This window comes from Saimiri boliviensis, chromosome 4, assembly GCF_048565385.1.
Source record: "Saimiri boliviensis isolate mSaiBol1 chromosome 4, mSaiBol1.pri, whole genome shotgun sequence".
Classification (NCBI taxonomy): domain Eukaryota; kingdom Metazoa; phylum Chordata; class Mammalia; order Primates; family Cebidae; genus Saimiri; species Saimiri boliviensis.
The window spans coordinates 142,482,521-142,507,362 of NC_133452.1; the positions used below are offsets into that span (position 1 = coordinate 142,482,521).

At 38.5% G+C, this 24,842-nt stretch overlaps 1 protein-coding gene across 18 annotated transcripts in view; it reads left to right on the forward strand.

Annotated features, from left to right (window-relative positions):
• The window catches only part of PRP4K (pre-mRNA processing factor kinase PRP4K), a 44,479-nt gene that overhangs the window by 13,480 nt on the left and 6,157 nt on the right, over nt 1-24,842 (forward strand). For all 18 annotated transcript variants that reach the window (XR_012517406.1, XR_744768.3, XR_012517407.1 and 15 more), the window contains exons 3-14: nt 971-1,144; nt 5,433-5,588; nt 7,223-7,304; nt 9,010-9,220; nt 12,045-12,118; nt 13,714-13,804; nt 14,454-14,601; nt 16,968-17,105; nt 17,996-18,149; nt 22,072-22,186; nt 22,781-22,932; nt 24,584-24,670. Coding sequence is in view for 1 of the 18 variants with exons in the window: in XM_003927386.4 (XP_003927435.3) it covers nt 971-1,144; nt 5,433-5,588; nt 7,223-7,304; nt 9,010-9,220; nt 12,045-12,118; nt 13,714-13,804; nt 14,454-14,601; nt 16,968-17,105; nt 17,996-18,149; nt 22,072-22,186; nt 22,781-22,932; nt 24,584-24,670 (1,582 nt within the window). In the remaining 17 variants the exon portion in view is untranslated. The remainder of the gene's footprint in view (nt 1-970; nt 1,145-5,432; nt 5,589-7,222; nt 7,305-9,009; nt 9,221-12,044; nt 12,119-13,713; nt 13,805-14,453; nt 14,602-16,967; nt 17,106-17,995; nt 18,150-22,071; nt 22,187-22,780; nt 22,933-24,583; nt 24,671-24,842) is intronic.

A 24,842-nucleotide genomic window follows, 5' to 3' on the forward strand; every position in this document is an offset into this window, starting at 1 on the left:
CCCAGGCTGGTCTCAAACTCCTGAGCTTAAGTGATCCGTCTGCCTCAGCTTCCCAAAGTACTGGGATTACAAGTGTGAGCCACCACACCTAGCTATTGTTTTTGGTTTTTTTGAGTCATGGTCTTACTCTGTCACCCAGACTGCAAAGGCACAAACACAGCTCACTGAAGCCTCAACCTGGTGGGCTCAGGCGATCCTCCCTCAGCCTCTGAAAGTGCTGGGATTCCAAGTGTGAACCACTGTGCCTGGCCTATTATACTTGACATTAAAAATAAGACTTTTGGTCAAGCATGGTGGCTCATACCTGTAACCTCAGCACTTTGGGAGGCCAAGGAAGAATCAGTTGAGGCCAGGAGTTTGAGACCAACCTAGGCAACATAGTGAGACCCCCCATCTCTACAAAACAAAAAAATTAGGTGTGGTGGCATGCTTTTATGGTCCCAGCTATTCAGGGGGGCTGAAGTGAAAGGATTCCTTTAGCCTGGGAGGTCAAGGCCGCAGTGAGCCATGATCATACCACTGCATTCCAGCCTAGGTGACAGAGTAAGATCCTGTATCGCCCCCCCCCCACCAAAAAAAAAAGCCTCAATTGGAGAGATGTCAAGATGTAGAAAGAAAAAGTCATCAATGGAAATGGAATTTTTGAGTAAATGTAATATTATTCTTACTTGGGCAGGTTTTATTTGAGTTGTTTATTTCAAATAAGAACCTGTGACTTCATCAGTATGAATAACCTTTAGTAATTCTTCAAATTGTGGAACCAGAGGAAATAAGGCCTTTCATTGTTTGTCTACAATGACACCAAAATGTCATTGTGGTCATCTGAATAAGGTTTGTTACGAAACACATTAGTCAGAGTTCACTCTCGTTAGGTTAGTGTGCCTTTTCTTACAGATGTTCCTGGCATATAGAAAAAGAAATCATTTACTTCCGTTTATTTTTCGGTTAACTTGTATTTGATCCCCTTAAGAACACGACCTCGAGATGATATCCTCAGTAGACGTGAAAGATCAAAAGATGCCAGCCCCATCAATAGGTGGTCTCCAACTCGAAGAAGAAGTAGATCTCCCATTAGAAGGAGGTCTCGTTCCCCACTCAGACGTAGCAGGTCTCCAAGAAGAAGAAGCAGGTCTCCTCGCAGAAGGTAAAGACACATCGGCCTTTTGATTCATTAAACTCTGAATGTTTTTGTAGCACCAATCAGCTTAGGTGGTAGGGTTTCTTTTAGACCATGTTTCTCTGAAAAATTATAGCTGTGGTCCTGTAGTTTCCTTTTACCAGCAATCTCTGCACACGGGTTTTCTTTTATATAGTTTCCTTTGAATTGAAAAAACATTGCTCATGTAAGATGCAGTAAAATTAATCTTTTAAATGTAGGACTTTTTCTCTCTTTTATAAGAGGTAAGTACTAAATGAGCCAGGCTTACGGATTTATTTATTTTTGAGATGGAGTTTCACTCTTGTTGCCCAGGCTGGAGTGCAATGGCGTGATCTCGACTCACTGCAACCTCTGCCTCCTGGGTTCAAACGATTCTCCTGTCTCAACCTCACGAGTAGCTGGGATTATAGGCATGCACCACCCTCCTTGGCTAATTTTGTATTTTTAGTGGAGATGGGGTTTCTCCATGTTGGTCAGGCTGGCCTTGAACTCCAAACCTCAGGTGATCCACACACCTTGGCCTCTCAAGAGTGCTGGGATTACAGGCATGAGCCGCTGCACCCAGCCTGGGGTTTTTTTTAAACTGGCAAAGTGGATCATATAGTAATTAATATGTAACCCAGTTTCTTAACATTTTATATTAATTTTGCATATTGATAGTTACTGTAGACTTTGGCAATGGCCTATTTAATTCACTATTGAAACCATTTTATTTGAAGCATACGTAGCCAATAGTAGGATAATCAAAAGGTGTTTATAAAGCAGGGAATCATTTTTTAAAATTCAAACATACATGAAATATTTTAATATAAAACAAATGACTATTTGCCAATCTTTTAACATTTTTTAATTGAAGTGATACATGAATATAATTTTTTTTAAAAAAAGGCTTATGTTGTAGCCATCTTCACATGTTTCTCAGAATTTTTGTATGCTATATTCCTAGAAGTGGAAATGCATGGTCTGAATACTCTGGAATATGAGGGGTTTTATTTATTTATTTATTTTAGACAAAGTCTCACTCTGTTGCCCAGGCTGGAGTGCAGTGACACAATCTCACTGCAACCTCCACCTCCCAGGTTCAAGCAATTCTCCTGCCTCAGCCTCTCAAGTAGCTGGGACAATAGAGGTGGGCATGCTATCATGCTCAGCTAATTTGTGTTTGTGTGTGCGTGTGTGTGTGTGTGTGTGTGTGTGTGTGTGTGTTTAAATAGAGATGGAATTTCACTATGTTGGTCAGGCTGGTCTCAAACTCCTGACTACAAGTGATCCACCGTCTTGGCCTCCCAGAGTGCTGGGATTACAACTGTGAGCCACTGCACCCAACCATAGTGAGGGTTTTTGATATTACCCCTCACCCATGTTTCTCTTTTTTTTCCTCTCTCTCTCTTTTGCCTACTTTCATCACACTTTTTATTCTTCTAGAGTCAGTATAATCATTGTGATCATGTATGTGTTCATTGCTGAGCAAATAGGAGAGGAGGAAGGGAGGATCTTCCTTCTGACACTGCTAGTCTTCTGGTTCCAAGGTGATCTCTAGGGGCTGCTTATATGATAATCCTTGTGGGGTTGCTTTCCCATGGTCATCCTCTTAATATTATTCCCTTGTTTCTCTTGTTTTCTGTGTCCAGTGTCTTTTCATGCTTTACCTCTTGTTGTGGAAATGCATTTCCAGTAGTTATCTGAGGAAATCACATGGAAGGAACTTTTCAAGGACCTTATATCTCTAAAAAATGCTTTTGGCCAGGTGCAGTGTCTCGTGCCTATAATCTCAGCACTTTGGGAAGCCAAGGCAGGAGAACTGTTGGAGCCCAGGAGTTGGGGACCAGCCTGAGATAGTGGGACTCCATCTCTACACAAAATAAAAAATTAGCCAGGTATTGTGGTAGGCATTTCTAGTCCCAACTACGCGGGAGGCTAAGGTGTGTGAGGATTGCTTAAGCCAGGAATGTTGAGGCTTCGGTGAGCCATGATTGTGCCACTGCCCTCCAACAGAGCAAGACCCTGTCTCAAGAAAAACTTAAACCTTTTACTCTCATTGCTGATTAGGCAAAGAATAGAATTCCAGGTTGAGATCATTTTTCCTTGAGAATTTTGAAATAGTTATTCCACTGATTTCTACTTTCCATTATTGCTACTAAGAGATCTTTCTTTCTGTTTTTTCCAGTTGGGCTTTCTGTATTGTTCCTCCTAATTAACATTTTATTCTTGTTTTCTGGAAATAGTATTTCTTCTCTCTCAGACAATAGCAAGGTTATTTTGCGAGATTTTTGTTCTTTGTAGTTTTCTTTCCTATGTTTTGTTTCTTCCCAGATTCCTTTTGCTGCCTGTTTACCTTTTCATTTGAAGACTTTGCTCACACAGCTGGATCTTTCATTGCTGCCTATTCTGACTTAATAGTTAGGTACTGAGAGAGCCGAATGGAATTTTTATTCCATTGTGACGGCGTAGAACTTGTCAACTAGTGGTTGTTACTTCAGGGTAATTAGATATTTTTGGATATCAGTGACTGTAGATATATTTTCCTAAGCTATAAGTTTTCCAGAATCCTCTCATCTCCCCCTGGGAAGTAGACCTGGCTACCAGTAGAGTTCTCTTCCTTCATAATGTAAACTTCTTTGTAATTCTTCTATTTTTGGTATGTGCCTCAGCATCTGGTGCCAGTTTTTCTGTTGTTGTTGTTGTTGTTTTGGGTTTTTTTGAGACAGAGTTTCGCTCTTGTTGCCCAGGCTGGAGTGCAATGGCATGATCTCGGCTTACTGCAACCTCTGCCTCCCAGGTTCAAGTGATTCACCTGCCTCAGCCTCCTAAGTAGCTGGTATTACAGGCACCTGCCACCATGCCCGGCTAACTTTTGTATTTTTAGTAGAGACAGGGTTTTGCCATGTTGGCCAGGCTGGTCTTGAACTGACCTCAGGTGATCCTCCTCCTCCAGCCTTCCAAAGTGTTGGGATTACAGTTGTGAGCCACCTCACCCAGCCAAGTGCCAGTTTTTATAATGGCCAACACTTCTCAAGAAAGTAAATCTTAAGTGTTCTCCTGGAATGCGAAGGGAGTGGTTGACATTTTTCACTGCTTGGGGAGGGGACTGTACTGAGTCTGGCTGTTTATAAAGGCTTTCAACCAATTCTGTCTTCAACTGTTACTCATACCATCTTGCAGAGGATAGGATGTCTCCAATTTCTGAGGCATCTGGGGGCGTTGTGCGTTATGACATGTACTGACTGTTTCTGATTTACCTTGTGTGTTCATATTGGACCAGTATTCATCTCAGTTTGATCTGTTACTATTGTTCACTCCAATTTGCATATTCCAGGATTTTGTTCTCTGTATTATGTCTCTTGACATTCTCTTTGCCTGAGGGTTCCCCTCCCCTCTCCTTCCTTCTTTATTTCTTTTTTCTTTCTTTCTTGAGACAGAATCTTGCTCTGTTGCCCAGGCTGGAGTGCAGTGGTGCAGTCACGGCTCACCGCAGCCTCAACCTTCTGGGCTCAAGGGATCCTCCCCCAAGTAACTGGGACTACAGGCACGTGTCACCATACCCAGCTAATTTTTGTATGTTTTGTGGAGACGGAATTTCACCACGTTGCCCAGGCTGGCCTGCCTTGTCTTCCCAAAGTGCTGAGATTATATGTGTGCACCACTGCATCTGGCCCCAGTTTTTTTTTTAAGTATTCGTCTATCATTTTAGTGAGGTTTCTTTAGGTTGAGCTCATTGAAACATACATATAACTTACATAAAGTAAAATGCTTTTTTGGTGTAGAGTTGTGTGAATTTCAACAGACACATAAGTCACATGCAAGTTAGAGAACGTTTCCATCACTTCAAGTTCCCTTTTGCCCCTTTGTAGTCAGTTTCTCCCTTCATGCCAGTGTCCATGTACACAACCTTGGTGAAAGAAACATTGTAGGTATTTATCCGCATAGAGCTTACACTCAAGTTCATATCCATGGGAATTATTTCTTAGTTAAAAATTTGATAAGAAGAGTAGCTATGTTTTAGTTATCTTCAACTAAGCTGATTATCTCAGTCTTTCTGATGTTCTTTTCTTTTACTTAAAATTTTCAAATGACTTTTTTTTTTAAAAAATAGACTATTTAACAGCACCGGGGGTGGGGAATAGACTATATTTGAGAAGAATTTTAGGTTTACAGCAAAATTGAGCAGAAAGTAGGATTTCTGTATATCCCCTGCACCCACACATGCATACCTTTTCCCACTTTAAGTGACATTTAAAAAAATACATACCTGTCTTTTTTCTCCTTTAAATAGGGACAGAGGTCGGAGGAGCAGATCACGCTTGCGAAGGCGGTCTCGATCACGGGGTGGTCGTAGACGAAGAAGCAGAAGCAAAGTAAAGGAAGATAAATTTAAAGGAAGTCTTTCTGAAGGAATGAAAGTTGAGCAGGAATCTTCGTCTGATGATAAGTAAGACTAGAACTTTCCCATAACTTCATTTTTCCAGTTTAGAGAAGTCTTATTTGACTTGGAAATCGTTAAATAATTTCCACCTAAATATCATAAATGGTTGCATTAATTTCGCTCTAAATTTAAAAGTTAATCTTTTGTGCATATTGTGTAGATTGTATCACAGAATTAGTGGTTTTCTGAATTTAGGGTTTCAGCTTTGGCTGGAGTGAATATTGGGCCTTCATTTTATTGTGGTCCTACCCTTTGTTTTTATTCTGAACAACACATACATTAGTCCTGCCAGCTCAAGTTAACAAATTTTGGGAGGAATATCCTGTAAAAGTTTAGACCTTTGAGTTTGTGTCAGATGATACATACTTTGCAATTGCTATTTTGTGGTGGGTGTCCTTGTTACAACATGAAAATGTAGAAACATTTGAAGTGTCTAATAAAATAGTGGGGACATTTTTCCCTGTTTCTACAAAAAATACAAAAATTAGCTGGGCCTGGTGGCACACGCCTGTAGTCAGGAGGCGTGAGGTGGAAGGATTGCTTGAGCCTGGGAGGAGGAGATTTCAGTGAGCTGTGATCACACCACTGTACTCCAGCCTGAGCCAAAAGAGTGAGACCCTGTCTCATAAATTAATAAAATGCAAACTTGGTTGTCTAAGTAGAATATCTCAAAAATAAATGGGACAAATCTAGAGCCATTCTCAACAGGAGGTTATTTGCCTCCCTGGGGACATGTCAGAGGACATTTCTTATCACCTGTTGGCTAGAGGCCAGAGATAATGCATTCTACAATGCTCAGGATACCCCCCGCCCCCCACACACACACATACAAATAACTATTCATATCAAAAAACAAATCTTGCTAAGTATGAAAAACCTTAGTTAAAACCAGGTGATTAAGAAAGCTGGGTGGGGGAAGGGCATTCTACGTAGATTCTGATATAATCAGAGTGCAGTTTGCTTATTCTTCTGCAGTGAAGAATATCTACATATTCTTCAGATATGCAGAGTTCTTACAAATGTCTGTATGTTCTTCACTGCATATTAATATGCAAGAATATTCCTGTGCATCCGATAGTATCGTAGAGAAAGTTGCACTGGGAAGGATCATAAAGATTGTGGAGATGGTCTTTGAGGGATGAGTGCGTAGGGTTAGGGGCAGTGTATCAGAGTAGAGCCACATTCCCCTTCAGATTAGATGCAAATATTTTCGTGTACATTTTTGATAGGGAGATAATGGGTGTAGCTTTCTTGAGCTTTCAGGTAGTTCTGACATCCAGAAGAAGTAGCAATTTATTTACTCTTGCCATTGTTTTATAGGTGAGAAAACTGAGGCTAGGAGGTAAATTGACTTTGCTAAGGTGATGGAAAAACTAGTGGTAACTTTTGCAAACCTGGAGTTATTTCTTTTATTCCCATTTTTGGTGCCATGAAATAGATGAGAAGAAGACAAACAAAGGTTAGATTACTTCCCTGCATTCCAAACCAGGCAGTTAACTGAGATGGTTTGGAAATGAGAGTAATATGACTTAAGACTTTTGCTCTAGCTTACTGATATCTACATTTTCATGTCTTTCACTTTAAAATGTGTAAGGGATATGGTTTTAGAATCTCTAAGAATGCTTGAATTTTTCTTTAAGCCTTGAAGACTTTGATGTGGAGGAAGAAGATGAAGAAGCCCTAATAGAACAGAGAAGAATCCAAAGGCAAGCAATTGTTCAGGTATGTGATTTTAGTGAAAAATAATCATCATTGTAGTAAAATATTTTTTTGCTTTAGCAAAAAAGTGACGTTAAAAACAGTTGATCGAGTCCTTAGAAAAGGAGAGTATATATAATATTCATGAGATTTGAAAAAATGATCATTTTTTTAGTTGCTAAAACTGAGATGGTTGCTCTTTGTTGGTTATACACAGAATTCTGGTTGTTAATAACATATCTGATATAAACCTCTTCTGTAAGACATGAGAATTTGAAGTTTGCTTTCTTTTTAAGTTACTGAACACATATGAGTATAGAATAAACTGGAGGAATTTCATTTAGCAAAAAATTATAAATGTTAACTATGTAAATAAAATAGTATCTTAATGGCAAGTTTTGTAATGTGAATATGGTAATTTAAATGAAACATTTGAAAAATAATTTTAAGACTAGAGCCAGATGATGAAGAAGATTGGGTGGGGAAAGAATATTGTATAAAGGTCTTGCTAGAGTTATTTAATTATAAGGCTTGGTGACTTGGAAAGTTGTCAGCTCTTCCTTAGTCAGAAGACAAGGAGAAAACAGCTGTGGCAACTTACCTAAACACACATAGCAAACCATAAATCAGGTAACAGTATGCCACATTGACTTGAAGGACAGAACTTGCATCACCAGAAAGGAAGTAGGGCAAAACTAATTCCGGGGGGGAAGCTTGTTTTTCTGGGACACTGGTAAAATTGCTGTTAATAAACTGACACCAGGCGGGGCACAGTAGCTCACACCTGTAATCCCAGCACTTTGGGAGGCTGAGGTGGGTGGATTACCTGAGGCCGGGAATTCAAGACCAGTCTGACCGACATGGAGAAACCTTTTCTCTACTAGAAATACAAAATTAGCCGGGCATGGTGACACATGCCTATAATCCCAGCTACTCAGTAGAGTGAGGCAAGAGAATCACTTGAACCGGAGAGGTGGAGTTTGTGGTGAGCCAAGATCACACCGTTGCACTCTAGCCTGGGCAACAAGAGCAAAACTCTGTCTCAAAATAAATAAACAAACAAACTGATATCCCTGAAGATGTGGATGAATCTTTTTTTGTTCTTGCCTACGTCCACAGTCCCTTACCTCTAATCCTTGGGGGCCAGATGTGCTTCGGAACTCAGACATTTTTGAGTTTTAGAAAGGTGATGTGGTACATCTATTAGATAATTTTGTGCCATCAGTGGGGTCTGCCTCAGACTCCATCATCAGACACATTGACATGTCTGCAATGAGGCATACTTTAATGGTTACACTGGGGAGAAAAGAAGACAATAAATGGCATCTCATCTGATCAGGTCAAATGTTGCCACCCGATGAATAAACACCAAACAAAGAAAAACTTTTGGCCGGGTGTGGTGGCTCACGCCTGTAATCCCAGCACTCTGGGAGGCCGAGGTGGGCGGATCACTTGAGGTCGGGAGTTCAAGACCAGCCTGACCAACATGGTGAAACACGCCGTCTTAAAGAAAAAAAGAAAAACTTTTTGTAGATTTTTGTGAATTTAGAAGTTAACTTATGGGATTATGGATCTGACTGAACCAAAGTATAAATACCTTTTTTTTTTTTTTTTTTTACATTATTCGATACTTTCTCTTAACTTTTCGTTGTAGCAACTCTTAGCAAATTAGTGTATTTGGATAGCATCAGACTTTATGAAAGCATTCTTTTCTGTATTGTTATTGCAGAAATATAAATATCTTGCTGAAGATAGCAATATGTCTGTGCCATCTGAACCAAGCAGCCCCCAGAGCAGTACAAGAACACGATCACCTTCTCCAGATGACATTCTGGAGCGAGTAGCTGCTGATGTTAAAGAGTATGAACGGGAAAATGTTGATACATTTGAAGCCTCAGTGAAAGCCAAGCATAATCTAATGACAGTTGAACAGAATAATGGTGAGTGAGATATATTTTTGTCCTGGCGACACTGTTCTCTGAAATTATAGCTCTATAACTTTATAATAAGAGACCTTATTTGGGATGGGATTGGAGAAAAGAAAAAGGGATAAACATGTTGCTTCTGCTAAATATTGCAGTAATATATTAAATATGCTTTTATGGATATTCGCTATAAATGTGTTTTTATTCACATATCCTGAATAGTATACTGAATTCCCACATAATTCATTACCTTTTGTTTTGCTTACTGTTTTAAAGCAAATCCAATTATGATTTTATTTCACCTGTAAATACTTGTTTGTATCTCTATCAGATAAAAACATTAATGTTTAAAAACATTAAAGAAGAGGTTTCCGCTTTTTGGTTACCCCAAAAGATAGTTTGTACAGGAAAGGCAGGGTAAACAGGTTTTTTATTTCCTTTATTTACCAATTTTTAAACTAGAATAGAATTGGTGCCCTAGCAACCTCCAGAGATAACTAATGAGAATTTGACTGTTTTGTTAGGTGTTCATTATTTCGTGTCACATATACTTGATGTGTTTCTATCCAGTGCTGTTATTTTTCTTTCTGAAGCTCAGATTGGTCTAACTGTGCTGGAGAAAGGAGCCCCTTTAGTTGATTCATCATGTCCTTTTGGCGCAGTCCTTTGGTATTGAATATAGCTTTCTTACTTTGTAGAACAGGAGGCAGCAAACTTTTTGTCTAAGAGATTAGGTAGTAAATAGTTGAGCCTTTAGTAATTTTATTGGCCTTTTCCCTCTATAGTTCCATGTAGGTTGGAGAGCAGAACCTGCTACAGACAGTATGAATGAACATGGCTAAGTTCCAAAAAAAAAAAACTTAGACACTGAAATTTGAATTTCATCAAATTTTCACTTGCCACAAAGTATTCTATTTTTTTTTCCCATGAACACTTAAATATAAAAATAGGCCATACAGATAGAAGCAGCCAACTAGTTTTGGCCCACAGTCTGTATACAGTTTGCCGATTCCTGTTCTAGCAAGATGCCGTAGATTTATCTTGTTCATGTCCTGTGCATAGCAGAATCAGCTATTTCTCCAAGGATCCCTGGTTTCATTTAATAGGAAATGCCATTTAGACAGCACAGGACACTTACTAGTGTCTATTATTTCTGGTCCTTTTCACTGGACAAAGCTGGGAAGCAGGTACTCTTCTGGAAAGGAGGAGTTTACACAGATATTACTAATTCAACATTGAGATTACAGGGGTTTATTAATTTAAGATTTTATATTTTTACCTCTTCTATTACAGTGAAAAATTTAGCTCTTAATAACATGATTACCGGTAGATTATTTTGAAACTTTTGTACACATAAGACATCAGTATGATTATTGTTACTAAATGTACTAAATGTGGCTTAAAATTTCAGTGGTTCTTTTTGTTGTTAGGATACATTTTAAGGTGTATAGGCACAATTCTCTAAGATCATTTGAAATAATTCTCCGTGTGGTATGTCACAAATTTGATAGGTTTAGGTTTATGTTCATTTGCTTTTGATTTTTAGGAATCATCTTTTTTCCTTAATGCATTTGTCTTTCATGTACGCATGTATGTGTGTATATGTTGTATCCTGTCTACACACACAAAACCAAACTATGCATACTTAGATCAATATGCTTTTCCTCACTCCTTTTTATAGGCTGTGCCATAGTTTATTCAGTCAGACTTCTGATGATATTTGAATTGTGTCCAGTTTTTGGCTGTTCATTGGGTACTGATTATAATGGCATTGTGCATTAAGTCATTCTTTAATTCTTGGCCTCTGCATTTTAGGATAGTTCCTTAGAAGTACGATTGCTGGGTCAGAAAAGAGAGTGAATATATGATTTTGCTATGTATTGCCAAATTTCTCTCTTTTATAAGGGTTATACCATTTTGCCATCTTTCTGAGTGCTTGTTTATCCAGAGTCTTGTTAACAGAATGTTATTGTACTTTTGGATTTTTAGCTAGTATCAGAGATCAGAAATTGATACCTCATTATAGTTTTAATTTGCATTTCCTTAATGTAAGTGATAATGAGCATTCGTTCATATGGGTAAAGCTACTGGATTTTTTTTTCTAGAAACTCCTTTTGTCTTTTTTAGTTTTTTATGGGATTGAACTTTTTAAGGGAAAGATACCTAGAGATCTATATCTATAGCGGAAATATTAACCTTTTGAGATTTTTAAGGTGCAAATAACATTTTTTAAAGATGAACTTTTATTTTAACATAAAGTCATCGTTAGCTCTTAGCTTATTCATTTAAACTAAGAATAGTAAAAGTTAACATTAGGTCCTTCAACTTTTTTTTTTTTTTTTTGAGCTGGAGTCTCTCTCTGTCACCCAGGATGGAGTGGAGTGGTGTGATCTTGGCTCACTGCAGCCTCTGCTTTGGGTTCCAGCAAGTCTCCTGTCTTAGCCTCCCAAGTAGCTGGGATTACAGGCACCTGCCACCATGCCTGACTAATTTTTGTATTCTTAGTAGAGAGAGGGTTTTGCCTTGTTGGCCAGGCTGGTCTCAAACTCCTGACCTCAGGTATTCCACCCCGCCTCAGCCTCCCAAAGTGCTGGGATTACAGGTGTGAGCCACCACGCCCACCCAGTCTTTCAATTTTTTGAAATGCATTCTGTTACTAAAAGTGAATATCTTTATGTATCTTAAATGTTAATAAAGTGATTCTAAATCGAATGCTATTGGGAAACTGTTGTGCAAGAGGGCAAAAAAGTTTGAATTACTGTGAGTGAGTTTCCATTCCTTATTTTGTGTTTTAAATTGTCTCTTTACTTTTCAAACATTAATGCTAATTTCCTTTAAGGTTCATCTCAAAAGAAGTTGTTGGCACCTGATATGTTTACAGAATCTGATGATATGTTTGCTGCATATTTTGATGTAAGTAATTTTAAATTACTTAATTTTAAATAATTTTTCCTGTTAAACAGGAAAAATATATATATGGGTGTGTGTATATACACATAGAGAAAGAAGGATAAAGCAAATGTAATAAATATTTTGGACAGTGTAGGTGAAAGGTATCTGAAAACTCTACTAGTTTTGTATCTTCTGAAATTAATATCAAAATTTTAAGACAAATATGGGAGAACTGTTTGAGAGCTTTATAAAAGTCAAACACCAAATGACTTAAATATGTAGTTGTTTGTACAGTATTGTATATTTAAATACATACACATACATGTGGTAGTTAGGTGAGATAAGGAGATACCAATATTTTTTAGGTCTTTATTAGAATAGACTCTGCTTTGGTGCCTCTGTATTGTATTAAAAGGTTATTGAGAACTGAAAGATTTGGAGTTTAATAGAACCTATTGAAGAATTGGAAATGTTAAAAGGAGTAGATTAAGAATTTTTGCTGATTTATCCATTTTATTTCATGAGTTTTTATCTATGCCTTATGTTGGAAAAGTCTTAAACTATAAACACAGTCAAATGTAGGGACATTTTCAATATAAATTTCAAAGGACATGAGAAATATGAGGCCTTCATAAAAGAAGTAGGGAAAATAAACATAAAGGAAAATAGAAAATAATCACAGAAACAGGAACACCAACATATGGATGAATTAGGAGAGGATGAAATGAGTATTGAGCCAATTACGGTGTCAGTGGTCATTTGCTTGGTTGATATTGAAGGATCTTCTGGGGATCACGGAGAGTAAGGTCCAATAAAGAATCTTCAGAAGTACCACATATTCTTATTTTTCAGTTATCCACATAGTTTCAACTAGTGCAGCCACATGGGAAAAACACAAATGATATAACAGCTATAGAAAATTGTATCTGGTTTAGAATTATTTTCCCTTTTTTCTCTTTTGTTTTGAGATAGGGTCTCTCTCTGTCCCAGACTAAAGTGTGGAGTGCAGTAGCGAGATCATGGCTCACTGCGTGCAGACTTGAACTCCGGGTGTAGTCGATCTTCCTGCTTCAGCCTACCAAGTAGCTGGGACTACAGACACGAGCCACTACACCTGGCTTTTCTTTTCCTTTTAAGTAGAGAAGAGGTGTTATCGTGTTACCCAGCCAGGCAGTTTTTTTGTTTTGTTTTTTCTTGAGTGTCATTTTGAATCAAGAGACTTAGGTTTTGTGTCTCAGCTAGGTTGGAATTACCAAAGTGATAGTAAGAGTTTACTTAATTTGGAATAAAATGCTTTTATTAAGTTTTATCTGGGGTTACCCTTTGCAAGCCTCTGCCTCCCAGGTTCAAGCAGTTCTCCTGCCTCAGCCGCCTGAGTAGCTAAGATTATAGGTGTCCGTCACCACGCCCAGCTAATTTTTGTATTTTATGAGGTTTCATTATTTTGGCCAGGCTGGTCTCAAACTCCTGACCTCATGATCCACCCACCTCCACCTCCAAAAGTGCTGGGATTACAGGTGTGAGCCACTGCTCCTGGCCTACCTTTGTGTTTTAAAGGAGGGGCTTTAAATGTCTGACAAGTGGGTAAACTGTTCATGTTGCCTCTTTAATTTCAGAGTGCTCGTCTTCGGGCCGCTGGTATTGGAAAAGATTTCAAAGAGAATCCCAACCTCAGAGATAACTGGACTGATGCAGAAGGCTATTATCGTAAGTTCACATTTTATATTAACTTTAGAGTTCATTGTAACACCTTGCAAAAGCATGCTGCTTGATGCAATCACACATTATTGGAGAACTCTGAAAACTCACATCACAGTGCCATTGCTTAAAAAGTGTGGCACACCCAACAGCTGCATGAAGTCGTGTATTCTATAAGCAGCCCAGAAGCATCACGAATTGAGGTGAGGTAAAGTCTTGAAGTACAACCTAAATCTGTTCAGTTATTTTCAGCCATGAGATAATCCTCCAAAAGGAAGGGATATGTCACTTACTCATCTTGATCTGAAACCAAGAAAAACGACAAACAGGGAACTTTGGATGCCAGTCATGCAGCATTTGTCATGCAGGACTACAACTGGGAAAACTCCAGTGAGCACGTTTCTTCCCTGCTCAATGTTAAAACTGTAGGCAGTTGTTAGGACAACAGGAACTCTTCTAGTGACCGGCAGTGGGCCTGCAGCTTCCAACCACACTCTGATAGAGTGAGTCAGCGGAGACATGACTTTGATTCTCCGTTGTGTCTAGGAAACCAGATAGTAGAGATTTAACACAATTTTTATGTGACTGCACTGTAGTTCCTACTTTCTGATTCTGTTTATTATAGTCTGAATTCTAATTTTTTAATTTGCTTTTTTAGGTGTGAACATAGGTGAAGTCCTAGATAAACGTTACAATGTGTATGGCTACACTGGGCAAGGTGTATTCAGTAATGTTGTACGAGCCAGAGATAATGCAAGAGCCAACCAAGAAGTGGCTGTAAAGATCATCAGAAACAATGAGCTCATGTAAGTTCTGAAGATGTGTGATGAAACCTTCAACAATACAGATATTTAGAGATAAACTTTTTTTTTTTTTTTTTTTTTTTTTTTTTTTGAGATGGAGTCTCACTCTGTCGCCCAGGCCTCCTGGGTTTGTGACTCCTGCTTCAGCCTCCAGAGTAGCTGGGGCCATAAGCGCATGCCACCATGGCCGGCTAATTTTTGTACTTTTAGTGGAGGTGGGGTTTCACTGTATTGGTCAGGCTGGTCTCAAACTCTCGGCCTCCCAAAGTGCTGGGATTACAGGTTATGAGCCACCATACCTGGTGGCTCATAAACTATTTTTTTAAAGTGTGATACGTGATACAATGTGTAAAACAAGTATTGCAATTATAAAGTAACAGAAACAGTTTTTGACTGGATTTTGAAATTATCGCCATATGTTATATGTATGTACTAGAACAATAGGCTGATTATTTTTAATTCATTTCAGTGCATTTTAGTACCTAGTATGTGCACTGATAACAACTTAAACTCCTTCCTTCTATTGCCTGTCTTCTACCATCCTTTGCTTTATCTTAAGACGAGTTGAGAAATGAAAAAATCATATCGATTAGCTGTCACTATGGTGATCTGCAAAAAAGTGAAAATTTCTCAGAGTGACAAGAATCTGTCTTTTTATTTATTTTATTTTATTTTTCTAGAGATGGAGTCTTGCTCTGTCACCCAGGCTGAAGTGCAGTGGGCTGATCTGGGCTCGTTGCAACTTCCGTTTCCCGGGTTCAAGTGATTCTCCTGCCTTAGCCTCCTGAGTGACTGGGATTACAGATGCTCATGACTGTACCTGGCTAGAATCTGTCTTTTTTTAAATTACTATTTATTGCTGTTTTCCTCCAATGAAATAATTACCTTACTCTTTTAATACCACACACTGAGCTGGTATTAAAATCAACTTAATGTTTTTGAAGTGAAATAAGTGTTAAGTTTAGATTGCCTTAGGCTTAGACAGCGCCTTGTTTTGATGGGAAGCCCCAACTTCCATATTTATTAGCTGCTCACTATAAAATACAGCTTTTGACAAATTATAACCAGAATTTCCTCAGATAACCAAGTGTTAAAATTTGATAAGGCATCCATTACTACAATTTTTTTTTGACGCTGTTTTGCTCTGTCACCCAACCTGGAGTGCAGTGGTATGATCTTGGCTCACTGCAACCTCTGCCTCCTGGGTTCAAGCTATTCTCCTGCTTCAGCCTCCTGAGTAGCTGGGATTACAGGTGCCTGCCACCATGCCTGGCTAACTTTTGTATTTTTTTTTTTTTTTTGAGACGGAGTTTCGCTGTTGTTACCCAGGCTGGAGTGCAATGGCGCGATCTCGGCTCACCGCAACCTCCGCCGCCTCCTGGGTTCAGGCAATTCTCCTGCCTCAGCCTCCTGAGTAGCTGGGATTACAGGCACGTGCCACCATGCCCAGCTAATTTTTTTGTATTTTTAGTAGAGACGGGGTTTCACCATGTTGACCAGGATGGTCTCGATCTCTCGACCTCGTGATCCACCCACCTCGGCCTCCCAAAGTGCTGGGATTACAGGCTTGAGCCACCGCGCCCGGCAACTTTTGTATTTTTAGTAGAGATGAGGTTTCACCATGTTGGCCAGGCTGGTCTTGAACTCCTGACCTCAAGTGATCCACCCTCCTCAGCCTCCCAAAGTGCTGGAATTAACAGGCATGAGCCACTGCACCCAGCACCCAGCCTGTTTTGGAATAGAATGTACAAGATTGATTTTCCTTCATGCAAAATCAAAAATTTTTTTTTTTTTTTTTTTTTTTTTTTTTTTTTTTTTTTTTGAGACGGAGTTTCGCTCTTGTTACCCAGGCTGGAGTGCAATGGCACGATCTTGGCTCACCGCAACCTCCCCCTCCCGGGTTCAGGCAATTCTCCTGCCTCAGCCTCCTGAGTAGCTGGGATTACAGGCACGTGCCACCATGCCCAGCTAATTTTTTGTATTTTTAGTAGAGACGGGGTTTCGCCATGTTGACCAGGATGGTCTCGATCTCTCGACCTCGTGATCCACCCGCCTCGGCCTCCCAAAGTGCTGGGATTACAAGCTTGAGCCACCGCGCCCGGCCCAAAATTTTTTAAAAATCAAAATAAAGGTGGATTTGTTCCTCAGTGTTTCTGTTTTGTGCATTGATTATTTTGGAAATTTTTGATAATGATAATTGACTAAATATAAAGTATGTGAATGATACATAGAGACATTATTTCTCAGGAGATTTATTAGTACTTAAAAATATACAGACTCCTCCCACACATCACCTGATCATCACACTGGGGCTAGCAAGTATATATCTCCTCAATTCTGTATTTATTCAATTTTATATTTCATTTTAGGCAAAAGACTGGTTTAAAAGAGCTAGAGTTCTTGAAAAAACTTAATGATGCTGATCCCGATGACAAATTTCATTGTCTGCGACTCTTCAGGCATTTCTATCACAAACAGCATCTTTGTCTCGTATTCGAGCCTCTCAGGTACAATTTCAAAACCTATGCATTAAACTGAAAATTTAACTTCATCTTTACCACCTCATTTTGGATAAATGCTGTGACAGATTTTTGGGTCTTTGATTTGTTTTTTCCCCACAGCTCTGATTTTTGTTCTTTAACCTTTGGTTAACAGATGGTCTTTTTTTTGTGACAGGGTCTTACTCTCTTGCTCAGCCTGGAGTACAGTGGCACAATCTTGGCTCACTGCAACCCCTGCTTCCTGGGTTCAAGTGATTCTCGTGCCTCAGCCACCCAAGTAGCTGGGATTGCAGGTGTACACCACTACACCTGGCTAATGTTTGTAGTTTTTGTAGAGACAGGGTTTTATCGTCTTGGCCAGACTGATCTCAAATGCCTAACCTCAATTTATCTGCCCACCTTGGCCTCCCAGAGTGTTGGGGTTTCAGGTGTGAGCCACTGTGCTCACAGTCTCTTGACTCATGAATCTACAAACGTTAGTTGACTATACCGTATACCAGGCAGTACTCTCATGTAGCCCATAGGTCAACAGAGAGAGTTTTTTAAAATTAAATACTTCAAGGAAGGGATTTTTATCTTTAACAACATGGCTTTGTTGTGTTTTCAAATGTGAGTCTATTCTAAAATCTAAATGGGAGTTTTACCTTGCGTATCTTTCTTCCCACTTATTTAGAAAATTGAATTTATTGGCAAATTGTGTTATATACATACAATTTGATATGCTCTCATTCCAGTATAAAATAATTTGTCAGTTGTGGGGGTGGGTTCTTAAATATTTTTGTTTGTGTTTTGCACTTGATTTTACTTTATGCTTGCAAATATTTTTGCTTTTTTTATTTCCATTTTGCATTTTAACTCCGGTTTTGTTTTTTCGTTTTTGTTTTTTCTCCTAAAAGTATGAACTTACGAGAAGTGTTAAAAAAATATGGTAAAGACGTTGGTCTTCATATTAAAGCTGTAAGATCCTATAGTCAGCAGTTGTTCCTGGCATTGAAACTCCTTAAAAGATGCAATATTCTACATGCAGATATCAAGCCAGACAATATCCTGGTAAGTCAAACAGCCAGGCTGCCCTGCACATCTTGTACTTTATATCACTTCTTACTAGCAATCTGATTATTACTATGAGAAATGACATCTTAGAAACATAGGTCAGTATATTAATAACCTATTTCAAATGACTAATAATTTTTACCTTTGTTGGAAATTGGACAGTGAAATTTTATTGACAAGTATGAAGAAAAAGAAAATGTGCCATTGTCCCCTTTTTTCCCCCTCTTTTGATTGATGGATTTAAAATATGCATAAAACCTGGAATGCTTTAATGTAGTTATAGTGGGTTTCTTCTGTTACCTTAAAAAGCTGCACAGGTTGCTGTTTTGAAATAAGGGGTGTTTGTACTTTTTTGTTTGCTAATTTTATAGCTCCCTAACTCCTAATGGAGTTAGGAAAATTTAAGAGAATTACCTGCTCTTAAGCTGATGTACAGAGTTGAGCCTAAAATGTGCCTAGTAGTAACTCTTTCCTTCTTTGTTCTTTATTGCTTTAGAAGCTGTGGCTCCTGGGGCCCCAAACATAGTAAAGCTCAGTTGTGGTTAGGTATTGTATTGAAAGACATCGCTTTTGAAGTTTTTTTATTCTTTTTTTTTTTTTTTTTTTTTTTTTAACTCAAGTTCATGGGTACATGTGCAGGCTTGTTACATACGTAAACTTTTGTCATGGAGGGTTTGTTGTATAGATTATTTTCATCATCAGGTATTAAGCCTAGTACCCATCAGTTATTTTTCCAGATCCTCTCTCTTCTCTCACCCTCAAGCCTCTGATGAACCCCAGTGTGTATTGTTCCCCTCTGTGTCCATGTGTTTTCACCTTTTAAAGTTTTAATCCTCTTCAACTAATAACTTCTGGTGGTTAACATGCAGATTTCACTATGTTGTATGTGTTTTTGAAATTTTGAAAAACATACATATTATCATAGTGATGTGATTAATGCACACACACACTCTTCCCTGGACCCATTTCTTCACCCTGTTCTGTGCCCTTCAGTTTGGGGCATGTTCACAACTTGAAGAATTCTAGCTTATCTGCTGGTAACAGCCTGCATTTCATTTTTTTTTTTAATGGGTTTCCTTTATCAACACTCCTACAGTTGATACCAAGGAGAGATCCTTAAGACTAAAAGCTAAGCATGTAAGGTGTCCTTTATTGGAAACTGTTTGAGCTATAACAAAGTAAATACTTTTTTCTTTTTTTTTTTTTTTTGAGTCAAGGTCTTCTTCTGTCACCTAGGCTAGAGTGCAATGGTGCCGTGTGGCTCACGGTAGCCTTGAACTCCTAGGCCCAAGCAGTTCTCCTGCCTCAGCCTCCCCAGTAGCTGGAACTACCTACAGGAACATGCCACTGTGACATTTAATTTTTAAATTTTTCTAGAGATGAGGTCTTGCTATATTGTCCTGTCTGGTCTCAAACTCCTGGGCTCAGGCAGTCTTCCTGTACCCTCCCAAAGTGCTGGGATTATAGATGTGAGCTCCCGTGCTTGGCCAAAATATATTCTTAAAACAATAGTGGCCGGGCGCAGTGGCTCAAGCCTGTAATCCCAGCACTTTGGGAGGCTGAGGCAGGTGGATCACGATGTCAAGAGATCGAGACCATCCTGGTCAACATGGTGAAACCCCGTCTCTACTAAAGATACAAAAAAATTAGCTGGGCATGGTGGCACGTGCCTGTAATCCCAGCTACTCAGGAGGCTGAGGCAGGAGAATTGCTTGAACCCAGGAGGCGGAGGTTGCGGTGAGCCGAGATCACGCCATTGCACTCCAGCCTGGGTAACAAGAGCAAAACTCCGTCTCAAAAAAAAAAAAAAAAAAAAAAAAAAAAAAAAAAAAAAACAATGGTGATTGAATTAAAGGACTTTTTAGTTTAAGGACTTCTTATCAATAACTAAGCCCTTTAATTCATATTTCTCTTTTTATTTTTTGTTAATATATTAAAATAGTTCCTTCCAGACAACCACATTAGTAATAAGGTACATTCCATTTTTATGTTTGGTCTGAATTATTATTGTATATCTAATGTAACTTGGAGTTGAGTAATTACATTGAAATGGTAGGTACATTAAAAATGAATTGTGAATTTGTGTGGCCATTTCATGGTTTACTTTTACCTCAATTTTTTGTTTTCTAATTGTGAGATACATGGTTCACGTCAAAGAATATGTAAAACACGTTCAATTTAAAAGGTCATTTACAGTTAGCACCTTTGTAACCATTGTGGAGGTTAAAGAATAACACATTTGCCAGTGTCATAGAAGCAGCTCTTGGTTTTAAAGCATACTGCTAAACTAGTGTAGGTTTTTACATACATTTCAGATGTGTTTTCTCCTCTTCCTGGGGAAGGAAAAAATAGACCTCAGTTACATGGAGCTGATTTTTGTTAATGAAACTCCAAAGCCTTTAGCTCGTGATTCCCGGCATCAGTGTGGCTTAAGTACCACATTCCTCATGACAGGAGCAGAAGTTGTGTAGCAAACTGAAGTGCATATGAGATGGATACCCTGCTCTTATTTAAGGCAGTATAGCCAGCCCAGGAGTTCCACTGATAGATTCTAATTTTAAAATGGTTCTGAGGTTTTCTGAGTATTGAAACTGCTTAAGTAGCTGAATTAAGTTTTACGCTGGGCACAGTGGCTCACACCTGTAATCCCAGCACTTTGGGAGGTGGAGGCGGGTGGATCACGAGGTCAGGAGTTTGAGGCCAGCCTGGCCAAGATGGTGAAACCCCGTCTCTACTAAAAATACAAAAATTAGCTGGGCACAGTGGCATATGCCTGTAATCCCAGCTACTCAGGAGGCTGAGGCAGGAGAATCATTTGAACCTGGGAGATGGAGGTTGCAGTGAACCAAGATCGTGCCATTGCACTCCAGCCTGGGTGACAGAGTGTGACTCCAGCTCAAAAAAAAAAAAAAAGTTTTAAAGAACTTTTCTATTTTAAGATAATTACGTTTCTGATTTCCAAAATGAAGAGAATGATAATCAGTGTGGAAGTTAAATATAATCATTTCTGTTACTATTAATAGCTTAATTCTGGATATCATTTATAGTAGTCCAGTCTCCCCTTAGAGACTGCCTAAGGCTATTTAAAATGTTATGTTGCTTTGGGGTGGGAGCAGTAGGCCAAGTTCAAGTTCCAACTCGGTATTTGTGTGTGTCTCTTTTGAAGGGGGGAAGGGACTCTGGAATATGAATTATCTTCACTTGTTAATCCTGAACATGCTTCTGACTCATGAGTGGCAGCAGTCATGGGAGCAACTCCAGCCTTTCTCAGCAGATGTCACTATTACTGTGTATGTTGAAGTATTTACAAAGGAAAAAAGAAACAAATGACTAATATAGAGTTCATGTTTATCAGTTTTGCCAGATATATTTAACATTTTCTTGACTAATACCTTTGTATTTAAGGGATTTAATATTTTTTAGACAGGAAGCGATTGCTAAGTTTAGGATGATATAGCAAGCTTCGGATGAAAAATGTTTTGTTTTTGTTCAAGTTTAATCTGAATCACCCTTCTGCTTCCATTGCCATCGTAATTCTCTTGCAACTGAAAGTTAAGTCTGATTCCTTAGTAATAAAACTTGACTTTTATTCAGGTATTTAGGGTCTTTTTAGAAGATGCTTTGCTTCATACAATGAGATTTTTCTCTCAGTACCCCACCCTTTTAAAAGTGCAGTTGTTAAAATTAAATATACTTTATGGATGGTGTCTCATGTTTCCTCACTGAAAACAGTTTTCGCTCATTGTAATGAATATTTGTTATATCTTAACTTTTCATAGTTAGGAAATTGAACTAAAAATAAATAGAAAATGAATTTTTAAATGAATGTCTTTGTTCTCAAAATAAAGCAGTAATTTTCATTTATTTGTATTAATTATTCCTGGCTTGAATTAAATTCCTTTGAAAAAATGTTTTGCAGGTTAATGAATCAAAAACTATTTTAAAGCTTTGCGATTTTGGGTCGGCCTCACATGTTGCGGATAATGACATAACACCTTATCTTGTCAGTAGATTTTATCGTGCTCCTGAAATCAGTAAGTTTCTTCATGTTCTTTGACCTGGGCCATCATATGTGGTGGAAACCGCTTACTTAATATCTAAGCACTGTTTTCCATCACACTTCAGCAGCTGCACGAGTTCATTCATGAGGAAGGGAACCATAGCAAGTTCATCCTCCTCAGGTGGAATGAAGGTAGTTGTGACAGGAGTCTTGATCATGTCGGGCAAGAGTAGCAAAACAGTTGTGGAAAATCCTCGACTTTAGAAGACTGCTCTTGATTATTCAAGGTCTGATTATCACATTTATGGATTGTATGGGACCTTTGTTTTTTCCTGTTGCCTTGGTTGAGGCTGACTAGCACCTCCACCAAAGGCAAAATGAGAAAAGAGAAGAAATACATATTTTCTTTTGCCCTTTAAGTTCCTCCCCAAACCTCCACTTCTTAAGGTTTTTAAGTTTGAGTCTCTATTAAGAATTAGCGGGAACGAACACAAAACTAATTGTCAGACTAAGGCATTAAGATTGTGGTTATAGTCCAAGCTAAGGTAGCCCCTCATTAGCGGAAATAAAACTTAATAGTAGTCAATTTTCTTTATCTTCGTATATTGAAACTTTGTTTTGTTTTCAGTTATAGGTAAAAGCTATGACTATGGTATAGATATGTGGTCTGTAGGTTGCACCTTATATGAACTCTATACTGGAAAAATTTTATTTCCTGGCAAAACCAATAACCATATGCTGAAGCTTGCGATGGATCTCAAAGGAAAGATGCCAAATAAGGTAAGACATTAGCATGAGCTTACTTCATTAAGGTCTTAGTTTCTTATAAACTGACAGACTGCTGACACTTGCTCACCACGTACTAACTATAAAACAAAACTTTGAGAAAGGCAGGTAGGTGGCTATCATGACTGCTCAGGTTCTTTCCTTTTTCTGGTGTTTAAATTAGTGGCTCTAATCAGCCAAGAGCTAATAATATTACTTTTTTAGTGATGGACAGAGTTTGGGGATACATTCTTATTGGTAAAAGTTTCAAAATGTTTGGAAGACAGAATGGAAGAAGATGTAGATGGGTTAGGTAAAATATAAGACAATGCTTAGTGGTCAGAGAATGAATAGGTGAACATTAGATATTGTAAGAGGAGAACTTGATGTTAACTAATTTGTTAAAGGTTGGAGGTTACTTGGGAAAGGAAGGTACCAAGAAAGTTTATTTAATATCTTTCTAACTCACCCTTGATACTTCAACTGTAATGCTAGTTTCTGTTTAACACGAAGCAAGAAAATTTTAGGCATTTATTAAAGTGTCTGAGGGCCATAACTTAGCTTTTTTTCTTTTTTTTGAGACAGAGTCTTGTTCTGTCACTAGGCACCAGGCTGGAGTTCAGTGACACAATCTCAGTTCACTGCAGTCTCCGCCTCCTGGGTTCAAGCAATTCTTCTGCCTGAGCCTCCCGAGTAGCTGGGACTACAGGCGCACACCACGCCCAGCTAATTTTTTTTGTATTTTTTAATAGAGACAGTGTTTCACTATGTTGGCCAGGATGGTCTCGATCTCTTGACCTCGTAATCCACTCGCCTAGGCTTCCCAAAGTGCTGGGATTACAGGTCTGAGCCACCGCACCTGGCCCATAACTTAGCTTTTTAAGATGTTAGCCTATTTGCTGAATTTCTGAAAAAAATGTACACATTTTTTGTAAAGGTCCAAAGCCTGTCTGGTTTTTAGTTTTTGGTGGTTTTTTGTTTTTGTTTTTGAGACTGGATCTGGCTCTGTGTCCCAGGCTGGAGTACAATTATCACTGCAGTCTCGAACTCAAGCAATTCTCCTGCCTTAGTGTAGCTGGGACTACAGGCATGTGCCACCGCACCTAGCTAATTAATGTTTTTGTAGAGGTGGAATTGCAGTGTTGATCAGGCTGATTTTTACATATTGCCCAAACTCTTTTATGTTGGACTGTAATTGTTTTAGAATAAGTTACATAAAAATGAGCTATGTTGGTGTTTGTTTTAATGAAGTCTGACCTGTATCATATTGGGGCTATTGGAACGTAATTTGTAAAGTGGTATTAATTAGGTTTCCTAACTGCCAAGGAGAAAAAACACCTGAGTTGTGTAATATTTTTAGGAACAAATAATTTAAAGTCCTTGTTGAATCTCCAGTTTTAAATAGTGAAAGCACAATTTGATGTTAAAGTTGTTTTAAGTCATTGCCTGGACAGATAAAATTTCATGTTATTAAGTAGTGTTAGGTACAGTGTTTGTATTTGCTTTCCAAAGATGTTAATCAATTCCTGGGAGCAAGGGAATCTGACATCAAACAAACCTGCAGAGACTAAATAACATACTTGTTTGACTTGTTGTATATTAAATTGTTAGTAGGCCAGACTGTTTCATAATAGTTCAAAACCCACGTTCTTGTTTTGTTTTGTAGATGATTCGAAAAGGTGTCTTCAAAGATCAGCATTTTGATCAAAATCTCAACTTCATGTACATAGAAGTTGATAAAGTAACAGAGAGGGTAAGTGTTTTAAATGCAGCATTGAATCGTTATTTTATTGTTAATTAATTGAATGCTGACTCATACTAGGAGCTGTGAATTAAAAAACGCAAAAGTAAATATTTCCTTTTTGCTGTTGACCAATTCCTAACTAAAGCACATCAGGCCATGGTAGGTGAAGGGATTTTAAAAT